General features: G+C 42.7%; 1 protein-coding gene across 3 annotated transcripts in view; it reads right to left on the reverse strand.

The window, feature by feature from the left end:
• The window catches only part of LOC121854454 (putative neural-cadherin 2), a 33,257-nt gene extending 13,120 nt beyond the window's left edge, over positions 1-20,137 (reverse strand). For 2 of the 3 annotated variants that reach the window (XR_006086547.1, XM_042349129.1), the window contains exons 1-13: positions 19,786-20,137; positions 14,724-14,926; positions 13,949-14,112; positions 11,853-12,021; positions 11,276-11,557; positions 10,615-10,785; positions 10,323-10,471; positions 7,504-7,849; positions 4,548-4,793; positions 3,766-4,113; positions 3,297-3,636; positions 2,801-2,990; positions 478-710 (exon numbers count right to left, since the gene is read on the reverse strand). Coding sequence is in view for 2 of the 3 variants with exons in the window: in XM_042349129.1 (XP_042205063.1) it covers positions 478-710; positions 2,801-2,990; positions 3,297-3,636; positions 3,766-4,113; positions 4,548-4,793; positions 7,504-7,849; positions 10,323-10,471; positions 10,615-10,785; positions 11,276-11,557; positions 11,853-12,021; positions 13,949-14,112; positions 14,724-14,924 (2,839 nt within the window). In the remaining variant the exon portion in view is untranslated. The remainder of the gene's footprint in view (positions 1-477; positions 711-2,800; positions 2,991-3,296; positions 3,637-3,765; positions 4,114-4,547; positions 4,794-7,503; positions 7,850-10,322; positions 10,472-10,614; positions 10,786-11,275; positions 11,558-11,852; positions 12,022-13,948; positions 14,113-14,723; positions 14,927-19,785) is intronic. The other variant, XM_042349130.1, reaches the window with a different exon arrangement.
• Positions 20,138-20,335: the final 198 nt, after the last annotated feature.

Consider the following 20,335-nt stretch of genomic DNA (forward strand, 5'->3'; position numbering starts at 1 on the left):
TACACACACATGCACACACACATACAAACATTGTAAACTTTGAAGCGAACATTATTAAACTAAATAAGCAAAATTAACTTGAGTGCATGTCACATTAACACAAAACTCCACCATTAAGTGCAAAAAGGAAGTATTAGTGTAATGCCCCAAATAAAGTCACACTTATAATACAACAATCACAAAGTATGCATTACATAGTTATTAAAATTTCAATGTATGATAGTAAATTACTTTACACAAGTTACTACATAGGCAACAAAAGTGGTGCTCAATAACTAATTCTGACAGCTAAAGCTACTGATCATTTAAATGTATACAATTATTTTTTCATCGGTATTTGCAACAGGTGTCTTTGTGGTGTTTACATTAGCCTGAATTGTGACAAAACTTTTATCAAGAATTGTTGTGGTCTAGAAGTTGTTTAGTTCTATGCAGTGAGTGTATTTAGACCAACACTCAAGATGTTATGAAACTTACCAATTATCAGAACAGAGAGTGTGAGAGCTGCTATGGCCATGGGTACTGCGAGAGGGTGAGGGTGAGGGGGCAGCTTGGTCCACTGACAGTTGTTTCCCGTGTGAGCTGGACCACACACACAGTGGTAGCCGGGTCTCAGGTTGTAACAGGTGCCTCCATGTAAACAAGGTTGAAGCACACACTCGTCCACGTCCTGGCACCTGTGACCTATCACCTGCTGACCTGGCTCACAGCTGAAAGGTGGGTCTTGACTTAACAATTATAAGAATATACATAGGTATTTATTAAAACAAAATGGACAAACAGGATGCTGTACATGGATACTTTTCAGCTGTCATCAGAAAATACATTTAAAGGTCTAGCAGCTGAATAATTTGGGAAGATTAGAATTTAGAAGTGAAAATCAATATTGTACAAACGTTCATTCACTTAACCAACCACAATGTGACTCCGAAACACTTGAGGTTTGAACAATGAAGCAGCAGACAAGTTAGGAATTTAATAGTGAAGACTCGTAAATGCTCAGCCAAGCAGCACAGAGAGTTTAGTTAATAGTAAAATAATTACTAGTAGATGTAATAGTAATACCACAGGTGTTAGAGTAGTGCTATACCATTACTAAGAGTGATATACTGCATGTGACACTTTACACATCATAATAATTGAGCAGGCTTCTGAGTAAAACCTTCCTCTACTGTACGGTTTACATGTAATCATACAGATTACAGTAAAAAAATGAACACATATACAGTGCTTTTAGATATCAAGCTTAAGTATGTGGTTTAAGGTTGGCCAAGACTGGGTGCTGACCCCAACATTATATTGCATACACATAGAACATCTGATGAGAGAAGTTGTAAGTAGCGATGATGGACACAAAGTTCATGGTAAAATAATTTCAAATATTTAGTATGTAGATCATGCTGCACTTATTATGAAGAATAACCATTACAACAACTGGTCAACACACTAGTGGGAAATAGCAAAAAATATGGGCTTAGAGTTAATGCTGTATGGATGGAAATAATGGTCGTTTCTGAATTGAAAAAAACAAAACTCACTAACAACAAAACAATGATAGGCATCAAAGAACACAAACAGATGTATTTTTAATGTTTGTGGAGTAACATAAGTTGTAATGGCAGGTGTGAATGAGAAATCAAAACAAGACTAGGTTAAGCAAATCAGCATTTAATAATTTTAGGGGTATTATAAAAAAGGACAATATTGTAATATTAGCATGAGAAAAAGACTTCTGAAATGCTATATATAGTCAGTACTTTTATAAGGGCCAGAAGTGCGGGGACTCTCAATAGACACCAGAAGGAGACGAGAATCATTTGAACTGTGGTGTAACAGGGGAAAGTTAAAGGTAAGTTAGACTCAAAAAAATAAATGAAGACGTACTAAGATTGACTGAAAAAACTGAAAAATGTATGGGATTAAAAAAAGATATACCTTGGCCATATAGTCAAGGATGAGGAGAAAATGGTGATGTTAATAAACTATCTCCACTAATGGGTTAAGCTGAAGGTAGGAGAGCCAGGAGAAGGAAGAGGCTGGAATGGATGAAGATTAAAAGCCGAGTTCCTGAAGAGAGGAAAACTGGGAGGACTGGTAAAGACAGTCTCAAGACGTCAGGGGGGGAGAGCCAGGGTAACCAACCTTCACACAGGAGGAAAGTTATTTGATTAATTTATGTCTATTCACTTTATCACTCAGACATACTGCCTCTGATTTATTACCTCTAACATATGTTATAGAGAACTACTATAACTAACACAGATGTTACATGAAAATAACAGAAAAAGTGGTGTTGAGAGCTTAAACTAACGACAAAGTGGTTTACCAACTGATTAATACACTTCAATCACCAGCAACGTGTTTCACCCTACTTAATGTTCACACAAACACTATCTGGTTTTTCTATTTTATCACACAAATATAGCGCACACTATTGTTACTGATGACAAATTAACCAATAATAGCAGCTGTCCATTTATGAGAATACAGGCAGTAATATACAGAGCTCCTTTAAGGTCATGCCCAAAGATGACCAATTGGGTGAAGGTTGCATCCTTTTAAAGAGCCGGTCCAGCACCTTAATTTGTGGATGGTCCTGGAACCAGTCCCTCACTAAATGGCTGGTATGACATAGACCAACATGACTGTATTGGAAGTAAGAATTACCTCAAAAAAAATCTTCATTATGAACTTTTGAGCCAAGGTGAGTATGGTAGCCCCTTTACAACAGTACAGGTTACTTCTGCCCACTCATCTTCCCATACTCTCTCTCTCTCTCTCTGATACACTAAATCCTCACCTGCACGTTGCTTGTCTCCACACGTCATGACAAGTGAGGGGAGGGAGACAGGTGGTGTTAGCACAAGAGTCCGGGGCAGAACACCCTTGGTCGAGGTGTTGTAGGGTGGTCACCTCCCCCCAGTTGGTCCCATTCATAGTAGGTGGTAGAGGGAGGGGGTGACCTGACACACGTACATCGTCTATACAACCTGTCAAGAGTAACACCATATAAGAATTTATTTTGGCTTAATCTTGTATAAACACAAATTATCTGTGTCTATTTACAGTATATATTGTACACCATTGGTCAATACTATAGCCAAAATAGACAATGAGATATCTTTCTGTAAACATCAATTAAAGCAAAAACCATCACAAGTGTTTACAAATTAACATTCTTTTCACGTAATATATTCATTCATAAATATTAACAGTTATTTTCATATACGTTAGACTCCTATTTAATGTCTTCCAGGTCACCATAGACTCATTATGGGCTGGGGACTTCTACTCACTGTTCTGGAGGTCATCATGAACTGTCACGAGTCTGAGGCTCTCAAACTCTGGGATGCCACCCACAGTCATACCATCCTGCTTGTCGACAGTGATGGGTGTAGGAGGCACTGCTACAAGAGCCTGCATGTCTCCCAGGCTGGTGGTGGTGAGGAAGGAAGCCAGCGTCTGGTTCTGTCGCCAGCCATCCCCGTCGTCCACCGAGATGATGAGGTTAAGTCCGTGACGACCTACTCGTATGGTGTGCCAGGAGCCATCGCCCAGCGGGAAGCCCTCCACACACACCTCCTCCAGGGACCATTCTACCCCAGACACTGACACACACGCCACACCACCGCGCAGCTGTTGCAACCAGTGCAGAGACAGTCTCCTGAATATTTTCCTAAACATGGCAAAATCTTATTCTACTCAATCTGGCAATAAACGGCTAATTAATAAATAATAACAGGAAGGTAATGTATATAATCTTACGTGTAGTTTCAGAGCTCGAGAATGTTTGGTGGTAGACAGCTGCATCAGGAGGCCATAAGGATGACCTCTTGTTCTGACCCGCAGCTGTAAGGTCATGTCATACGGGTCTGGTGTGAATGACAGAGCTACTTTGGCGAATGAGGCCTGGCCGAGGGTAACTGGCACTGTTGGTGTGCTACACCCAGGCCCCGTCCAGCCTGGCTCACAGTCACACCTAGGCTTCTCAAAGCCATCAACACAATGTCCTCTTCGGCCACAGGTAGCCACGCCGTCACTACACGCAGTCTCTTGAGCTCTACAGCCCCTCACACTTTTGCTGCTGTATGATGGCTCGCCCAGGTCAACCAGCTGAGAATTGTCAGTATATCAGTAGAGTCAACTACAAGACAATAACTGCTATTTGTTCATAAATAGACAAGAACAGGGGTCGTCTCTTTAAGCTTATGTAAGAGTGAAATAAAAGTAATATAAAAAAGCTGAAGAAAGCAACAATAGGACAAAGATGAGAACATAAGTAATTATTAAAAGGTAGACACAATGTTTAAGAGTATAACACTGTTGATGAGGCCATGATAGAGAACTTTCCTGTACTTCCCTTTGACTGGTATTACCATGGGGAGCAGCGCCGGCCAACCTTTCTACTAATGAAAACAACAACGACAACAACAAAAACCCAATACAGATGCCCTTTAAAAACTCACTTGTCGATTAAGATACAAATCAAGAGTGTGAAAACGACAACAGGTGTAGGTAAGTAAGTACAGTATTAAGATTCACAATACCTGGCCATTGATAGTGAGGTGGGAGATACAACCATTTAAGGCCTGTTGCACAAAGTCAGTTGACCAGCCAAACTCAACAGGATCAGGGTAAGGGTGAGCAAGACCACCAATCTGTAGAGGAACACTGCTGCTCCAACTCTCCGTGACCCGCGAGTCTCTCCAGGATGACCTCGCGATGCAGTGAAGGTCATTGGTTGTGTTGGTTGTCCAGCCTTTGCCACACAGGTCCGCCATCAACATGACTCCCTGAAGCACATGTTAGTAAAAAAACAATCAATATTTTTTTTTAATAAATATATTTATGACTCCCTTGTTCCTCACCTCTCATGTCTCGTGTTCCTCACTTCTCATGTCTCGTGTTCCTCACCTCTCATGTCTCGTGTTCCTCACCTCTCATGTCTCGTGTTCCTCACTTCTCATGTCTCGTGTTCCTCACCTCTCATGTCTCGTGTTCCTCACCTCTCATGTCTAATGTTACCAACTCAAGGTAATGGTCATGATGAGGGTAATGGTCGAGGGTGGGCGTAATGGTCAGGGTGTAATGGTCATGAGTGGGTGTAATGGTCGAAATGGTCGTCATGGGTGGGTGTAATGGTCGTCATGGGTGGGTGTAATGGTCGTCATGGGTGGGTGTGTGGGCGTCGCGGTGGTGGGTGTAATGGTCGTCGAGGGTGGGTGTAATGGTCGTCCGGTGGTGGGTGTAATGGTCGTCATGGGTGGGTGTAATGGTCGTCATGGGTGGGTGTAATGGTCGTCATGGGTGGGTGTAATGGTCGTGGTTAAAGAATAAACATCATGTACTGTACAGAATAAGTAAAGGACACATTATACTCATACAATGAATGACTGAGTGATACATTATTTAAAACATTGTGTCAGGCTATAACAAGAAATGTAGATCCTCAAACAATGTGGATATATTAGGAAGTTCTGAGGAAAATTTCTATACAATTTCAGCTTATTTAATTGAGACGTTCAAAAGATATAATGTAACTTTTATGCCACAAGATGGAATAAAAAAAGAAAAGGTTGAATTTTTTGTCCATGATAATTTCCTAATAGTCAACAATAACACATTAACTCCCCCTCCCCCCACAATAAATTCCTTGTGCTTAACTCAGAATTCAAGATGGAGTCCAGGATGGCTGTCGCATAGTAAATTGGCTCTAATTCGAGACCAAGCTGGGATAGAACAAGGTAATCATACCTGGTTTTAGTCTAATAAAAAAACTCAATTGTACCCAAACATCAGAGAACAGTAGGCGAGGGATGACATTTAATAACATACTAGAAATCCCCCGATATCACATGTGAGCTTTCGCCTGTATTCCGGAAATAACCTCACAAGGAGTGTAAGTTATGGCAATGGCTGGCAACCCATTCATGGTGTGATGTCATACATGTGACGTCACAGGCCCCTATGTAAAAGTGTCTAAGAGACTTAGTAAAAATGCGCCCGGGCCACCTGTCTACCTGTCACATACACATGTGCTGGTACCCAGAAGAAACTGACCTGACAGCCATGTCATTATAAAGAATTGCCATTCCAGTACCTCAAGAAGCAGAGGGTGGAGTGTGTTTTATGACCCTAGAGCTTGATACAAGTCCTGTTCTAGCCGGTAAGGATTCCCTGAAACAGCAGTAGGTAAGACACAGCTTCGGAAAAAGACTGAACAGAATACTCCAAGTCTAATACCAGCATCACACTTGGAGCCACTGGTGAAAATAGAAAGCAAGTGCACCTGCTGGGATGAATGCTCTAAAAACATAAAACCTATGTTCCTTATATTCAATTTTTGTCTTGGTGAAGTGTCGACAGAAGTAAACTCTGGGAGAGTCCAAGGAGTAACTGCTGTAAACTTCATCGGGTTAACTGAGTATGAGGGAGATTACTCAACACTATGCGAACGTGGTCTCTAAAAGGCCTTGGCAACTGTGCATAGGTAGCATAAAGAAGGAGGTAATATTTCCCAACACACATGCTTCCATTGGAGGTTCTGGGAACTTCTGCATGTGGTACCAGCACTGCTCTATGGTGAATGACATTGCAATTCCAGTGGTGTCTCACTAGCATCAACTAAGAGGCTCGGGAAGTCTTAAAAAGCTCCAATGACCAGACAAATACCAACATGGTGGATGACATCTAATGTGATTCAGAGTTGCTGCAAAGTAAACCTCGCATCCATAGTCAAATGTTTGACTCACGAACACATTGTAAACAGAGAAGGGTAGTAAGATCAGCTCCCCATGATGTGTGAGCCAACATCTGGACGATATCTAGTGCACGTTGTCATGAAGTCGTGCGAGACGGAAGGTGGGCAGCTCAAGTAAGTTGCCTATCAAAGATCATCCCAAAGAAGCACAGCTCACTCTCACACGGAATCTTGTGTCCGTACAGAAATAAGCAAGAATCTAGATGGAGTGATGGAAGTGTATGGTCACGGTTTTCAAGAAAAGAGAGAGAGAGAGAGAGAGAGAGAGAGAGAGAGAGAGAGAGAGAGAGAGAGAGAGAGACCCGGAAAATACAAGCGACAAATGAAGGAGTCGCTCCTCCATTGACATCCTTAATGGAAAGAAAGATACCGACAGGTCATCCACGCAGAGGGTACTCGAGGGAGGAAGAACGTCAACAATGACATTGATTGTAACGGCAAACATTGATCTGACTAACCCTTACCCATGTATTAATACTATGCTTGTATATCAACTGGTTCACGAGTTAGTGCCACCTTACTGTACAGAAGCCATCTTGGACGTCATCTCCAATTCTGAGGGGGAATTTTGGGGTAGCGTCAGTATGTTATTGTAGACTACTGAAAGAGGAACTTATCCCTCTCACTGCCTTGGATAATATGACTTATCCCTCTCACTGCCTTGGATAATAAGACTTATCCCCTCACTGCCTTGGATAAAACAATTTGAGGATAAATTCTCAGTTTAACAGTGAAGACGATACCTGAGCGTTGAGATGCAGGTGTAGGGTGTGCCAGGTGCCAGTGTTCAGTGTGGTGTTCACCTGTAGCTTCACTGGTCCTCTCGCACCTTCCAGCACCACCTGTGGCTGTCCGCCCACCATCTGTAGCGCCATCATGGGCGTGGGTGGGTAGTGGGCGTGGGTGGATGACGATGAAAGAGGTCCAGAGTAGAGAATGAGTGCGTCAGGGCTGTGAGTGAGGAGACGTAGGGAGAGTGTTGTGGGGAGACACGGAGGTAGTGGTCGTACCCACGCCCAGCCGGACCCTGAGAAGGTGCGAGCCAGTACCTTACAGCGAGGCCCCCCCGACCCTCCTGGACACACACACCTGCAACACAACACCTTTATAACAATGGCAATTAAAGTGTATTATATTGCTATAAAAAGCGGTTTGGCATTTTCGCGCGCACACACACACACACACACACACACACACACACACAGCCTATTCTCAAGAGTTTCCTAGCTTCTCCAGATTACATTGTTTAGCTAGTTGGTCCAGAGATTTTCCCCTGGTCTATATTTGGTAACATGAGAAGGAAAAGATAAGTGACATGAAGACCCACCACAGTTAGGCAGTAAGGAGGACGCATACTGAAGAGTTCACAAAATAAACCGCTATTATTTAATAATTGGGTTTTCTTTTTCCGATGTGGTTTTCAACATTATACAGTATGTCATATTTAGGAATTTGAGACCAGAAAATATAACAAGTGAATATCAGGAAATTTATATGGGATTTTTGTTTAATCTTACGGGAACGATTCAAGTACAGTAACAGTAAGACAGTGTTAAAACACCTATTACAGAAGTTCAGAGACAGCTGGGGGTGAGGCCAAGGGTGTTGGTGTTCTGGTTAGTGAGTTATGACATTATAGACCTCCAAGGAGCATATTACTGATATTCTAAATTAACGCATCACCAAGTGTGGATTGTTAAAACAATGTACCTCGGCTATATAAGATATCTGATAGATTATTATCATGCACCAGCCCTGGTCCTTCTTGATGGGAAAGGTATTGAAATGCTCGAAAAAATATAAATAAAGCCTCATAATTATCGTAGGTGGTCCCATGAACACTAAAAGTACTTAATATGAGGAAAGAACTAGGTACATCCAGTGTCAAAGATAGAATAATTGAAGTCAACCTCATGATAGCCCTGAGGCTTCTGCGTGGTGATCCTGATAACATTGTTTCCTTAATATAACCATGGGACTGGTGAATCTAAATGGATCCAAACTACAGCTACACATATGAGGATGTTTGGACTAAACCATCTGTACAAAGCTTAGATAGAACAGTGCTGCCTACCACCCTGACAGATTGTTTCCTTTGATATCACAATACTAACATACGAGCCTAAACAATTAATTACTTAAAGTCTTATCTCTAGCACACTGCCTAAGTGAGAGCTCTTGCACACATACACACCCTACTGACTGATGATAATATCACACAGACCATCTACACTGATGGATCTCTTAACACCGCCTGTGGGAGGGCTGGAAGTGCTGTCGCTGTGACTCAACCTAACGGTAATACATTTGAGAAAGGAGTTAGAATTAACAACTGGGCAGCCACTCTACAAACTGAATTAGTTGCCATACTCACAGCTATCGAATTTGTTGAAGACAGTTACTGATAGTCTCATGATCACTGACTCTCTATCCTCACTACTTGCACTGGCACCCTCAACTCAAGTTGTCACGCGCTTGTCTCTGAAGTCAGACACAAATATGCGTACCTTGTTGACCGGGGTGTCAAGATCAAACTGTTATCACACCCTTTGTGACCTCTACTCTGTAATCCTTTTGCACTACCGCTCACAGGAGGAGCATAGGGCGCACAATAAACTAGCCACTGTACGTGGCAAAATTCAAATTCACCAACACTGACCAGTAATGTTATGATCACTATCTTTAAAAGCAGAATGGCCTCAGCTGCCCCTGGGCACCACAAAATGGAGGATAGAGAGCTGTGAGATGTGGATTCTGCTTTCATTGGACCATGACTTTGGTATAATTCAACAATATGATCCTCATCAATTATAAATAAAATAGGTTTAAGAACCTATTTCAACGAGAGAAAAAATATATGGGATTTGCACAGGTCATACCTCTTGTGTTGATGAGGGGCGGCGGAAAAAGAAGTATAATACAGTATTGGAATTTGAAGATGTGGCTAGCACCTGATCTTTGTTATCCTTTTTATAATTGTGTTGTTTGTTTTATTGGATATTTATTGTAAATATGATGTATAAACAAAGAAAACAATGGTAATTTTATAAACCTTTTTTATGGCCAATATTATAAAATTTTTAAGAGACTTGTGATTTGTTTTACTGCCAAGCACAAACTCACTCAGCTGTTGGTGTCATCTCGTCTTACATTTGCTGGTATTAATGAGGTAAGCACATTTAAGATAATTTATTCAACACTTTAGCAGTTTTGAGAGTTTTTTTCTGGAAAATTTACTCTTTTTCTTCGCCCGTGCAGAGAAGAGAAAGTACAGAGAAGAGAAAGTACAGAAAAGAGAAAGTACAGAAAAGAGAAAGTACAGAAAAGAGAAAGTACAGAGAAGAGAAAGTACAGAAAAGAGAAAGTACATACAAGATTAGATGCAGAGAACAGAAAGCAAATAAGAGAGAAATCATAGAAATACCAACAAAATTCACAACACAAATTATTTAACACTAAAAAGTAAGATTAATGGCGGATACTCCCTCCTGCTCCTCCTTTTTCTCATTCTCTTCCTGCTACTCTTCCTCCTCCTTTTCTTTCCCATCCTCCATCCTCCTACCTGTTTCCTAGCTGAGTCCTCACGCATCGTCCACCATTCAGACATGAGGAAGGTGTACAAGTGTCCTCATCATACAGAGTGTGAGTGTGACAGTCGTGGGCTCGTGTCAGTCGGGGAGTGACCAGGGAGGTAGCATTCGTATCTACAACCTGGAAACAGAAGTACTTGTTTTATAAGCTGATTTCATACTTTCAAGCTGGAGAAAATGTACCTGTGTGTGTGTGTGTGTGTGTGTGTGTGTGTGTGTGTGTGTGTGTGTGTGTGTGTGTGTGTGTGATGAGAGATGACCTACCTGAAGGGGGAGGACCATTGACGCGAGGGAGGCAACAGACGAAGAAGGGTTGTGAGGGGACATCGCATCTGAGGAGGAGGAGCCAGAGGAAACAGATGAAGTCTCCCCATTGTTCCCCGCCATAGTGTGTGTTCCTTCCAGTGCCACCCTCAGGTTCATCACCTTCTCTAACTGGGGTAAAGTGTACAGAAGGAAACACATTATAAAGAGAACTAACTCGGCATTAATGATATGTTGTAGGAATCAAATTAATGGCAATAATAACTTTGGAGTGAGTGTTATTAATTCTGTAATTCATGAAAATGTGGTTTAAATGGTGAGTACTGTATTTTTTTATGGAGTTCTTTGGCTAATATGGTTAACAGTGCATCTGTGTGTTTTAGAAGATATGACAACACTCGGTAACAAACACGTGAGAGGAATTCTAAATGATACATTCCTTCTTGTTGATCGGGTGTCATACTTGACAAACACACTCATACACTGTATTATATTATTCACACACTTCTATCCATTCTTACGTTCTTAGATCTTTATTCCCATTAAAATTAACCAACCAACTACTAAATACAAAGAAGCCATAAGGGAAAACGCACATGCTTAGTGTTCAAGGAAGAAGGATTTTACATAAATTGTATTGGTGGTCATGGCTGGTACTCACGTGCTGCAGGTGTAGTGCCAGCAACCCGTGGAGCTTGAGTGGATCCATGAAACCGCCACCCACTTGTTTGACGCTCACCCACACACAGGCGAGGGGCGCTGTGGCGGGTGAATGGCGGACGACGTGGTTGGTGTTAGATGAGGAAAGCTTCGGGAAGGTAGGGGCGGTGGAGGTGTCTTGGGCGGGGAGGCCGTAGACACTAACGATCTCCGCCGCCTCAGCTTCCTTCCCCACCACCTGTACTACAACGTCTGTCAGTGTCCCCAGACCACCGCCACCATGCTAGAGGGTAAAACACACGGGTGAACGGCAGTGAACATCTGCAGTGGGTACAACTACAGTTTAGTTTCTTATCCTAACTGGGTGAAGACATCATGACGTTATGGAAGATACAGTATTCTTACACATAACAAGACAGCAAAGGAAGCTAAGATTTATTTCTACTTCCGTGTATGGATGAGGAGAGAAGTTGGTGTAGACTCATGATATTAAGAGCCTCCAGAGTATACATACACACAGACGTCAGAGTGAACTTTTGTCAAATAGTGATATAAACTAGCCAAGGAGCCAGTGTTACCATGGGTGTCCAGCCAGTGGTGAGAGCTGCAGGTGTGGTGGGCGTGAGAGTTACAGGAACGGCGTGTGTCAAGGCCTCAGGCGACAGGTACTTCACCACCACCGTCACGTTGGCTGGCACGTTCTTCTGGTCCCACACTCTATCTGATACAGTGAAGTGCAGCTCATACCTGCCGACACAGAGAATATTACGCCACACAGGAGAGACAGACTACATTAAGTGAAACACTGTAACAAGGTAATGAAGTAACATCCAAAGAGTAACTAAAAGAATTAATAAAACAGAAGAAAAGAAAATGATTGTTGTATCAGAGAAAATGTAACAAGCTTAATCCAATAAATTCTAGTCCAAGTAAAATCCCACAAACTAAATAGTTCTTGAAAACCATTACTGACGACCTACTGCCAGAACAGTCTCAGAGGCCTGTGATGCATAACTGGTAAACATCCTTCATGCAATATGTTGCTCTGAGAGAAGTTAGGAATATAGGACTGATCCCCAAATCCAGTTGAATAAGAGTTAGATTCGAACAACTCTCATATTAGTCAACAAGCTTAAAGGGTCCAGAGAGTCACCCCAACCCATGCATTTGTTGACATCGATTACAAAACACTCATTGTGTAGAAAGTGTTTCATTTTGACGACTCGAGTAACAAGTGGTGACTTTCGTGGCTAATACACCTTACACTTAATAGAGCTAAAAGTCAGTGTAGAGGAGTTTGTCTAGGGTGCATCAGGTGTATTAGGTAGGGGTGTAACTTAAGGCTACTAAGCGATGGTAATGGTTTGTTTTGGTGTGGAATCTCAGGTTAGTTCCAGGTCAGAGATATACTGTACACTCGGTATCTCGCCAAACATTGTCAGTTTTAATCACTCATAAACACAGACATATTTCCTGTTCAATCTCCTCTCTTATCTAACATCCTTGACTTCTCTTTATGATCATCCACTTCACATTGTTACGTCTATGAATTACAGCATCTCCTCCCCACCGGCTTCTAAGGACAACTGTCACCCAGAAGGCCTCCCTAACCAACCAATCAGCGTCGCGAGTTAGAAACGTGATGTCAGAGCCCGCCAGCTTCACGCAGGAATCTTTATGTGAGTATGGGTATATAATTCTTCACTCGCCTGCCTCGCCTGTCCTCACCTCACCTCCCTCCCTGTTTTCTCTCTCCTTTTCCCTCTTCCTCCAGCAATTCGAATGAGTGTGGAATCATCCTGATCTCTGGTGCAAATCTGAACGATCTGGTATCTACATATACCTATTGGTAAGTAATCTTCATGTATTTGTATCTCCATCGTCTAAAGTGACTTGTTAGCCTTAGGCGGTACTTATGTGTTCTTGCCTGTGAACCTTTATCATACGATTCAACAAAGTGATACAAGGTTCAGGATCCTTATTTCTTATGTACAGTTACTCAAAAAACTACCTGGACTTGGGGTGATCGATGAATTTCAGAATGAACACTGTGACTCCTGTTGTCTCGGTCGGGTTGTCAAAATCCTTCGTCCATTGTGTTATATTTTTTGAACACAATTTTGTATAGATAGTTTTTTGAGGTACTGTACGTGAGCGCCATTATACAGGGCCACCACCGTGATCTTATTTTTGTGACTATTTACCATTATTCCTTTAAATTCTCTTGTATTTCTTTTTACCTGCTGTAGGAGCGATGTGTTGTCATGACTCGGCCTGTCCATGTTTCATAATATGTATATAGGCTATGTATTAAGATTAATTACAAGCAATTATCTAATGGTGCATGTTTAACTAGCGCCCTCCTTCCTACATACATGATATTTAAGTTTTATTGACTTTAATACATTTCAGATACATTTATTTACTGGTACCATTAGATTAAGTATTCCTTAGACGTTCTGAGCAAACCATGAACTGTGTACTAACGTGGTTTTACATTTCGTGATGTCATGTTTTCCTTGATACCACCATCACAACACCACCACCACAACACCAAACCTTCACCACCACACCATTACTTTCATCACCAACTTCCTGTATAACTAAGAGATGAAATGACAAATAACATTAAAATGAAAATACAATCAATTTCCCCTCCCAGCAATCACCTCACCTTCCTTCTCTGAGCTGCGTGGAGGCGAAGATGTCCCCTGTGTTGGTCTGGAGGGTGAAGAGAGGTTGAGGAGGACCTAACCACGAGAAGGTTTTGTCTTGAAGGTCCCAATCATCTGGGTCTTCCACGTACACCCTACCAAGGGCAGCGTCAGCCCCGCCACCCTGAGGGAACCGGTATATTGAGAGATCTTAAGCAGGTTATCTCTCAAGGTCTTTAAAGATGTCTCATTATCTCTCAAGGTCTTTAAGAAGTCTCATTATCTCTCAAGGTCTTTAAAGAAGTCTCATTATCTCTCAAGGTCTTTAAGAAGTCTCATTATCTCTGAAGCTCTTTAAGCTGACACACTAACCTGTACCAAACACCTGACAAACTAGCCTGTCCCACACACCTGTCAAACTAACCTGCCCCAAATACCTGACAAACTAACATGTCCCACACACCTGACAAACTAACCTGCCCCACACACCTGTCAAACTATCATGTCCCACACACCTGTCAAACTAACCTGCCCCAAATACCTGACAAACTAACATGTCCCACACACCTGACAAACTATCATGTCCCACACACCTGACAAACTAACCTGCCCCAAATACCTGACAAACTATCATGTCCCACACACCTGACAAACTAACATGTCCTGAGTACTATTCATCTTTATCCCAACTTCCATTTCACTCCAGTTCGTGTTCTGTCGTGTGTCAATCAAGAGATACAAAGGCACTTTACCCAGGCCACTCTCCGACTTAAGAACTCACACTCATTGGCTCACCTGAGTCTTCCACAGGTAGACGGTCTTAGCAGCGGGCTTCATGGGGTTGTCATTAACGTCATCGATGATAATAGTGACCGGGTGGGTGGCGGCCAGACCTCCAGCATCTTCCACCACCACCTCGGCCACTAGTTGACGGTGTTTCTCCCTGTCCAATGGCCCCAAAGTCCACATCTCTGCTCCGCCACGCCTGCTATCCATACCTGTCAATAAACATTACATTTTAGTCATCAGTTTATTTCACCTCAACACTACTACTGCACCTCTACGACCTCAGTGTACCGTGCCATACAGTGTGACCCTCCTGGCAGCATGTCACACAGGTACTGGAGGAGACCAGGTAATCTTGTCAGTAAAACCATCAGGAACCCTCAGTCAGGTTAATGACGCTGTTATACCTGCGATGTGTTCCGCTAAAAGCTGAGGTGCACCACACTCTGCTCTGTAAAATAAAGTTATCTAAAATCTTATCACACGGTCGACAATACTTAAGATCCGAGCAGCTCACGGCCACCAGGGCTCCTACTGTGGTCCTCCTGACGGTACAGTAACGTCCTGTCACACTCCCGAAGATAATAATAGATGTTAATAAGATTTCAATATTACAAGTTTTAATAAAAGTTGAAAGACCAGCCAATACACCGCTTTTATTGTCCCTGCAGGAGTTAGATACAAAAATCTTGTAGAGGGGGAGAGTAGGTAGAGGGGTGGACAGGTAGAGGTGGGGAGTAGGGGAGAGGGGTAAGAGTAGGAGGGGTGGGAGGGAGGGTGTAGGGAGGTGGGGTGTAGGAGTAGGGGAGGTGTAGGAGTAGGGTGAGAGGTAGGGAGTAGGTAGAGGGGAGAGGTAGAGGGTAGGGAGAGGTAGAGGGTAGGAGTAGGTAGAGGTGGAGCAGGTAGAGGGTGTAGGAGTAGGTGTAGAGGGGGGGAGAGAGGTGGAGGAGGTGTAGAGGGTGGGGTGAGGTAGAGGTGGTGAGAGAGGGTGGGAGTAGGTAAGAGGTGTAGAGTAGGGCAGAGGTGTAGAGTAGGTAGAGGGCAGGTGTAGAGGGTAGGAGAGGGAGGGTGAGTAGGTAGAGGGGTAGGAGTAGGTGAGAGGGTGTAGGAGTAGGTGGGGGAGTAGGGAGGGGGGAGAGGTGTAGAGGAGTAGGGTAGGTGTAGAGGGTGTAGGAGGTAGAGGGAGGTAGAGGGTAGAGTAGGGGATAGAGGGTAGGGAGTAGGGTGGTAGGGGAGAGAGATGGGAGGGGGTAGGAGGTAGAGGGTGGGAGTAGGTAGAGTAGAGGGGGGTGGGAGTAGGTAGTAGGTGTAGAGGTGGGGAGAGGTAGAGGTGTAGGGGTAGGGGAGAGGGTGTGGGAGTAGGTATGAGAGGTAGGGAGTAGGTGTAGAGGTGGGGAGGGAGAGGTAGAGTAGGGAGAGAGGTGTAGGAGTAGGTGTAGAGAGTAGGAGTAAAAGAGGTAGGAGAGGGAGGGAGTAGGTAGAGGGTGGTGAGGTATAGAGGTGTAGGAGTAGGTGTAGAAGGTAGGAGAGATAGAGGTGTAGGAGTAGTAGAGGGTGTAGGAGGGGGAGGGGTGGGGAGAGGTGTAGAGGGGGTAGGAGGGTAGGGGAGAGGGTAGAGTAGGTAGAGGGTGGGGAGTAGGTAGGGAGAGGTAGAGGAGAGGTGTAGAGGGGTAGGAGAGGTAGAGGGGGGAGTAGGTGTAGAAGGTGAAGGGGAGGGTAGGGGAGGGGAGAGAGAGGAGTAGGGTAAGAGGGTGTAGGGAGTAGGTGTAGAGGGAGTAGGTGTAGAGGGGGGTAGGTGGTAGAGGTGTAGGAGTAGGGTGAGAGGGAGTAGGTGTAGAGGGGTAGGAGTAGGTATAGAGGGTAGGAGTAGGTGGAAGGTAGGGAGTAGTAGAGGGTGAGGAGAGGTGTAGAGGGTGGAAGGAGTAGGTAGAGGTGTAGGGAGTAGGTGTAGAGGTGAGGAGAAGAGGTGTAGGAGGTGTAGAGGGTGTCCTAATTTATCACATCCACAAACCAAAAAAAAAAATATTTTTTGTAAACCGACAAAAATATACTTTTTCTCTACAATTTTAGACTAACTGGACACTGACAGTCACTAACCAGAGTTTTCCCTAAAGTGCTGTAACATGCTGACTCTGACACATGTGGTGGATTCGTCCCGATACATTTTATTTCTCCCCAACACACCAATATTCCCCTGACATGTTCTTATTTTGTCCCGACACACTGGAAACCTTCGTCAATTTAGCCAATAATATTCGTAACAACAGATCAGGTTTCATCCACTAATATCACATCACTTAACCTAACCTAACTAGTGTGATTTATGGTTTAAGAGTGAGAGGTTTAACTAGTATAACAATGGTTTAAGAGTGAGAGGTTTAACTAGTGTGTGATTATGGTTTAAGAGTAAGAGGTTTAACTAGTATAACAATGGTTTAAGAGTGAGAGGTTTAACTAGTGTGATTAATGGTTTAAGAGTGAGAGGTTACAATAAAGAGGAGAGGTTTAACTAGTAATATTAATGGTTTAAGAGTGAGAGGTTTAACAGTACAATGGTTTAAGAGTGAGAGGTTTAACTAGTGTGATTTATGGTTTAAGAGTGAGAGGTTTAACTAGTATAACAATGGTTTAAGAGTGAGAGGTTTAACTAGTAAGAGTGAGAGGTTTAACTAGTATTATTAATGGTTTAAGAGTGAGAGGTTTAACTAGTATAACAATGGTTTAAGAGTGAGAGGTTTAACTAGTGTGATTAATGGTTTAAGAGTGAGAGGTTTAACTAGTATAACAATGGTTTAAGAGTGAGAGGTTTAACTAGTGTGATTAATGGTTTATGAGTGAGAGGTTAACTAGTATGATTAATGGTTTAAGAGTGAACTTAACTAGTGTGATTTATGTTTAAGGTGAGAGGTTTAACTAGTATAACAATGGTTTAAGAGTGAGAGGTTTAACATGTGATTTATGGGAGTGAGATTTAACTAGTATAATCAATGGTTTAAGAGTGAGAGGTTTAACTAGTAAGAGTGAGAGGTTTAACTAGTAATATAATTATTTGTGGAGAGAGGTTTAATTATAACAATGGTTTAAGAGTGAGAGGTTTAACTAGTGTGATTAATGGTTTAAGAGTGAGAGGTTTAACTAGTATAACAATGGTTTAAGAGTGAGAGGTTTAACTAGTGTGATTAATGGTTTGAGAGTGAGAGGTTAACTAGTATGATTAATGGTTTAAGAGTGAGAGGCTTAACTAGTGTGATTTATGGTTTAAGGGTGAGAGGTTTAACTAGTATAACAATGGTTTAAGAGTGAGAGGCTTAACTAGTGTGATTTATGGTTTAAGAGTGAGGTTTAACTAGTGTGATTATGGCTTAAGAGTGAGAGGTTTAACTAGTGTGATTTATGGTTTAAGAGTGAGAGGTTTAACTAGACAATGAATGGTTTAGGGAGTGAGGTTTAACTAGTGTGATTATGGCTTAAGAGTGAGAGGTTTAACTAGTGTGATTTATGGTTTAAGAGTAAGAGTTCAGTATTTAAGGGGTATCAGGAAGACTTTAATTTCAAAACAGATGATGAGTTCACAGGGAAAGATTTATCATATGAATGGAGTGTGATGACATTCAGAAGCCACCCACGAACGTTAAGTTGTAGCCAGAGATGAGAACTTAAATTTGACGGATTTATTATTAATATTATACATATTATTATTATTATTATTATTATTATTATTATTATTATTATTATTATTATTATTATTATTATTATTATTATATACACATTTTACAAAAACCTTTACCAGAATGTGTACATCTAACCTTACCTGAGACCTAGAATGTGCACACCTAACCCTACCGGAGACCTAGAATGTGCACACCTAACCCTACCGGAGACCCAGAATATGTACACTTCATCTAACCTAACCATTTCCCACTGATTGTTACATTTTGGAATTTTACTCAGCTTAACGAAACGTCCTGGAGCCGAAAGATTTAAAACACAGTGTCATCATCACCTTTTTCACCTCGTCACTGCCTACACTTATAATATAAATACTCTCTTTTTTTTCGTACCCAGTTTCATTCAGTTTTCGGTGACTGTTTTCTTCTAAAGTTTTAGTGTTTCGGATACACACGAAAGGATGTCTTACCCCTAGCCAAAACCACAAACAATGCTGTTTGTCACTACACAGATCCGACCTGTAAACTTAATTTCATCAGATATGCATCACACAACACCCCTAACAGCTGCTACACTCAGAACATCTCTACCAAGTTTCTCAATGACCCAAGATGACTGAAGATAATAACAAGTGGTTTCTCAGGTTCGATATTAACAGTCTTACAACGATGTAAACACAGGGCTATAAAGTCAATCCCACAAGGTGTACTATGACGTATACATTAGATAAACAAGACTGTGGATAACTCTGTCACCCCCTCCCTGCCTCCCTCTGTTACTTGGGTTCAAACCAAAGTCTTAAAGGTTAGTATTACCCGATATACCATAATATTTTAAGTCTATTCGTAATGTGTTAATGTACCTACTTGGTGACTTGATGTTAGGGAGGTGGGCCTGGTTAGTACTTGATGTTAGGGAGGTGGGCGGTTAGTACTTACTTGATGTTAGAGGTACGTGGTTAGTACTTACTTGATGTTAGGGAGGTGCTGGTTGGTACTTACTTGATGTTAGGGAGGTGGGCGGTTAGTACTCACTTGATGTTACGGAGGTAGCTGTGTTAGCACTTACTGATAGAGGTGGGCCGTGGTTAGTACTGACTTGATGTTAGGGAGGTGCGTGGTTGGTACTACTTGATGTTAGAGGTGGTTAGTACTTTCACTTGATGTTAGGAGGATGGGTTAGTACTGACCTGATGTTAGGGAGGTATGGTTGGTACTTACTTGATGTTAGGGAGGTGGGCGGTTAGTACTTACTTGATGTTAGGGAACGTGGTTAGCACCTACTTGATGTTAGGGAGGTGGGCGTGGTTGGCTTACTTGATGTTAGGGAGGCACTTACTTGATGTTAGGAATGGGCGTGGCTGGTACTCATCAGAGGAGGGAGGTGGCGCGGTAGCACTTACTTGGTAGGTAATTAACGCTGAGGGTGTTGAGAACGTGGGCGGGGTTGGAGGGCGCCAGGGAAGAGATGAAGGGCGGACCATGTCCCAGGGCCCACACGTCGTCGTCAGTAGCTGTGAGGAGACCTAAGAGGGAGGCAGGTGTTCCCTCAGTCACGTGGAGGAGGGTGGGAGGGAGGAGCCGTGGGGGACAGTCATTAACGTCGACGATAGTGATGGTGAGGGTGGCCGTGGAGGAGAGGGAAGGGTGGCCCTCATCTACAGCCACCACCTGCCACGCCCACCTCTCCACCACCGCCCTCACGGTCTAAGGCGCGCCACAACCTCACGCCCCAACACCATCTACAGTAGTGGTGCCCCAGCCCCCAGAACCCTATAGTTCACACGTTGTTGTCTCTACTCTGGGTATGGGAGACAAGTTCATCATCATTAATAATTAATATTAATGTGCAAGGCCACCTCACCCCCTGCCACATGAAGAATGGAGAGGAGAGAGGTATTATGGAAGACCCAAGATAAAGCCCCGAATACTGATCTATAAACTCTTTAAGAC

Source organism: Homarus americanus, unplaced genomic scaffold, assembly GCF_018991925.1.
Source record: "Homarus americanus isolate GMGI-L3 unplaced genomic scaffold, GMGI_Hamer_2.0 scaffold53225, whole genome shotgun sequence".
Taxonomy (NCBI): domain Eukaryota; kingdom Metazoa; phylum Arthropoda; class Malacostraca; order Decapoda; family Nephropidae; genus Homarus; species Homarus americanus.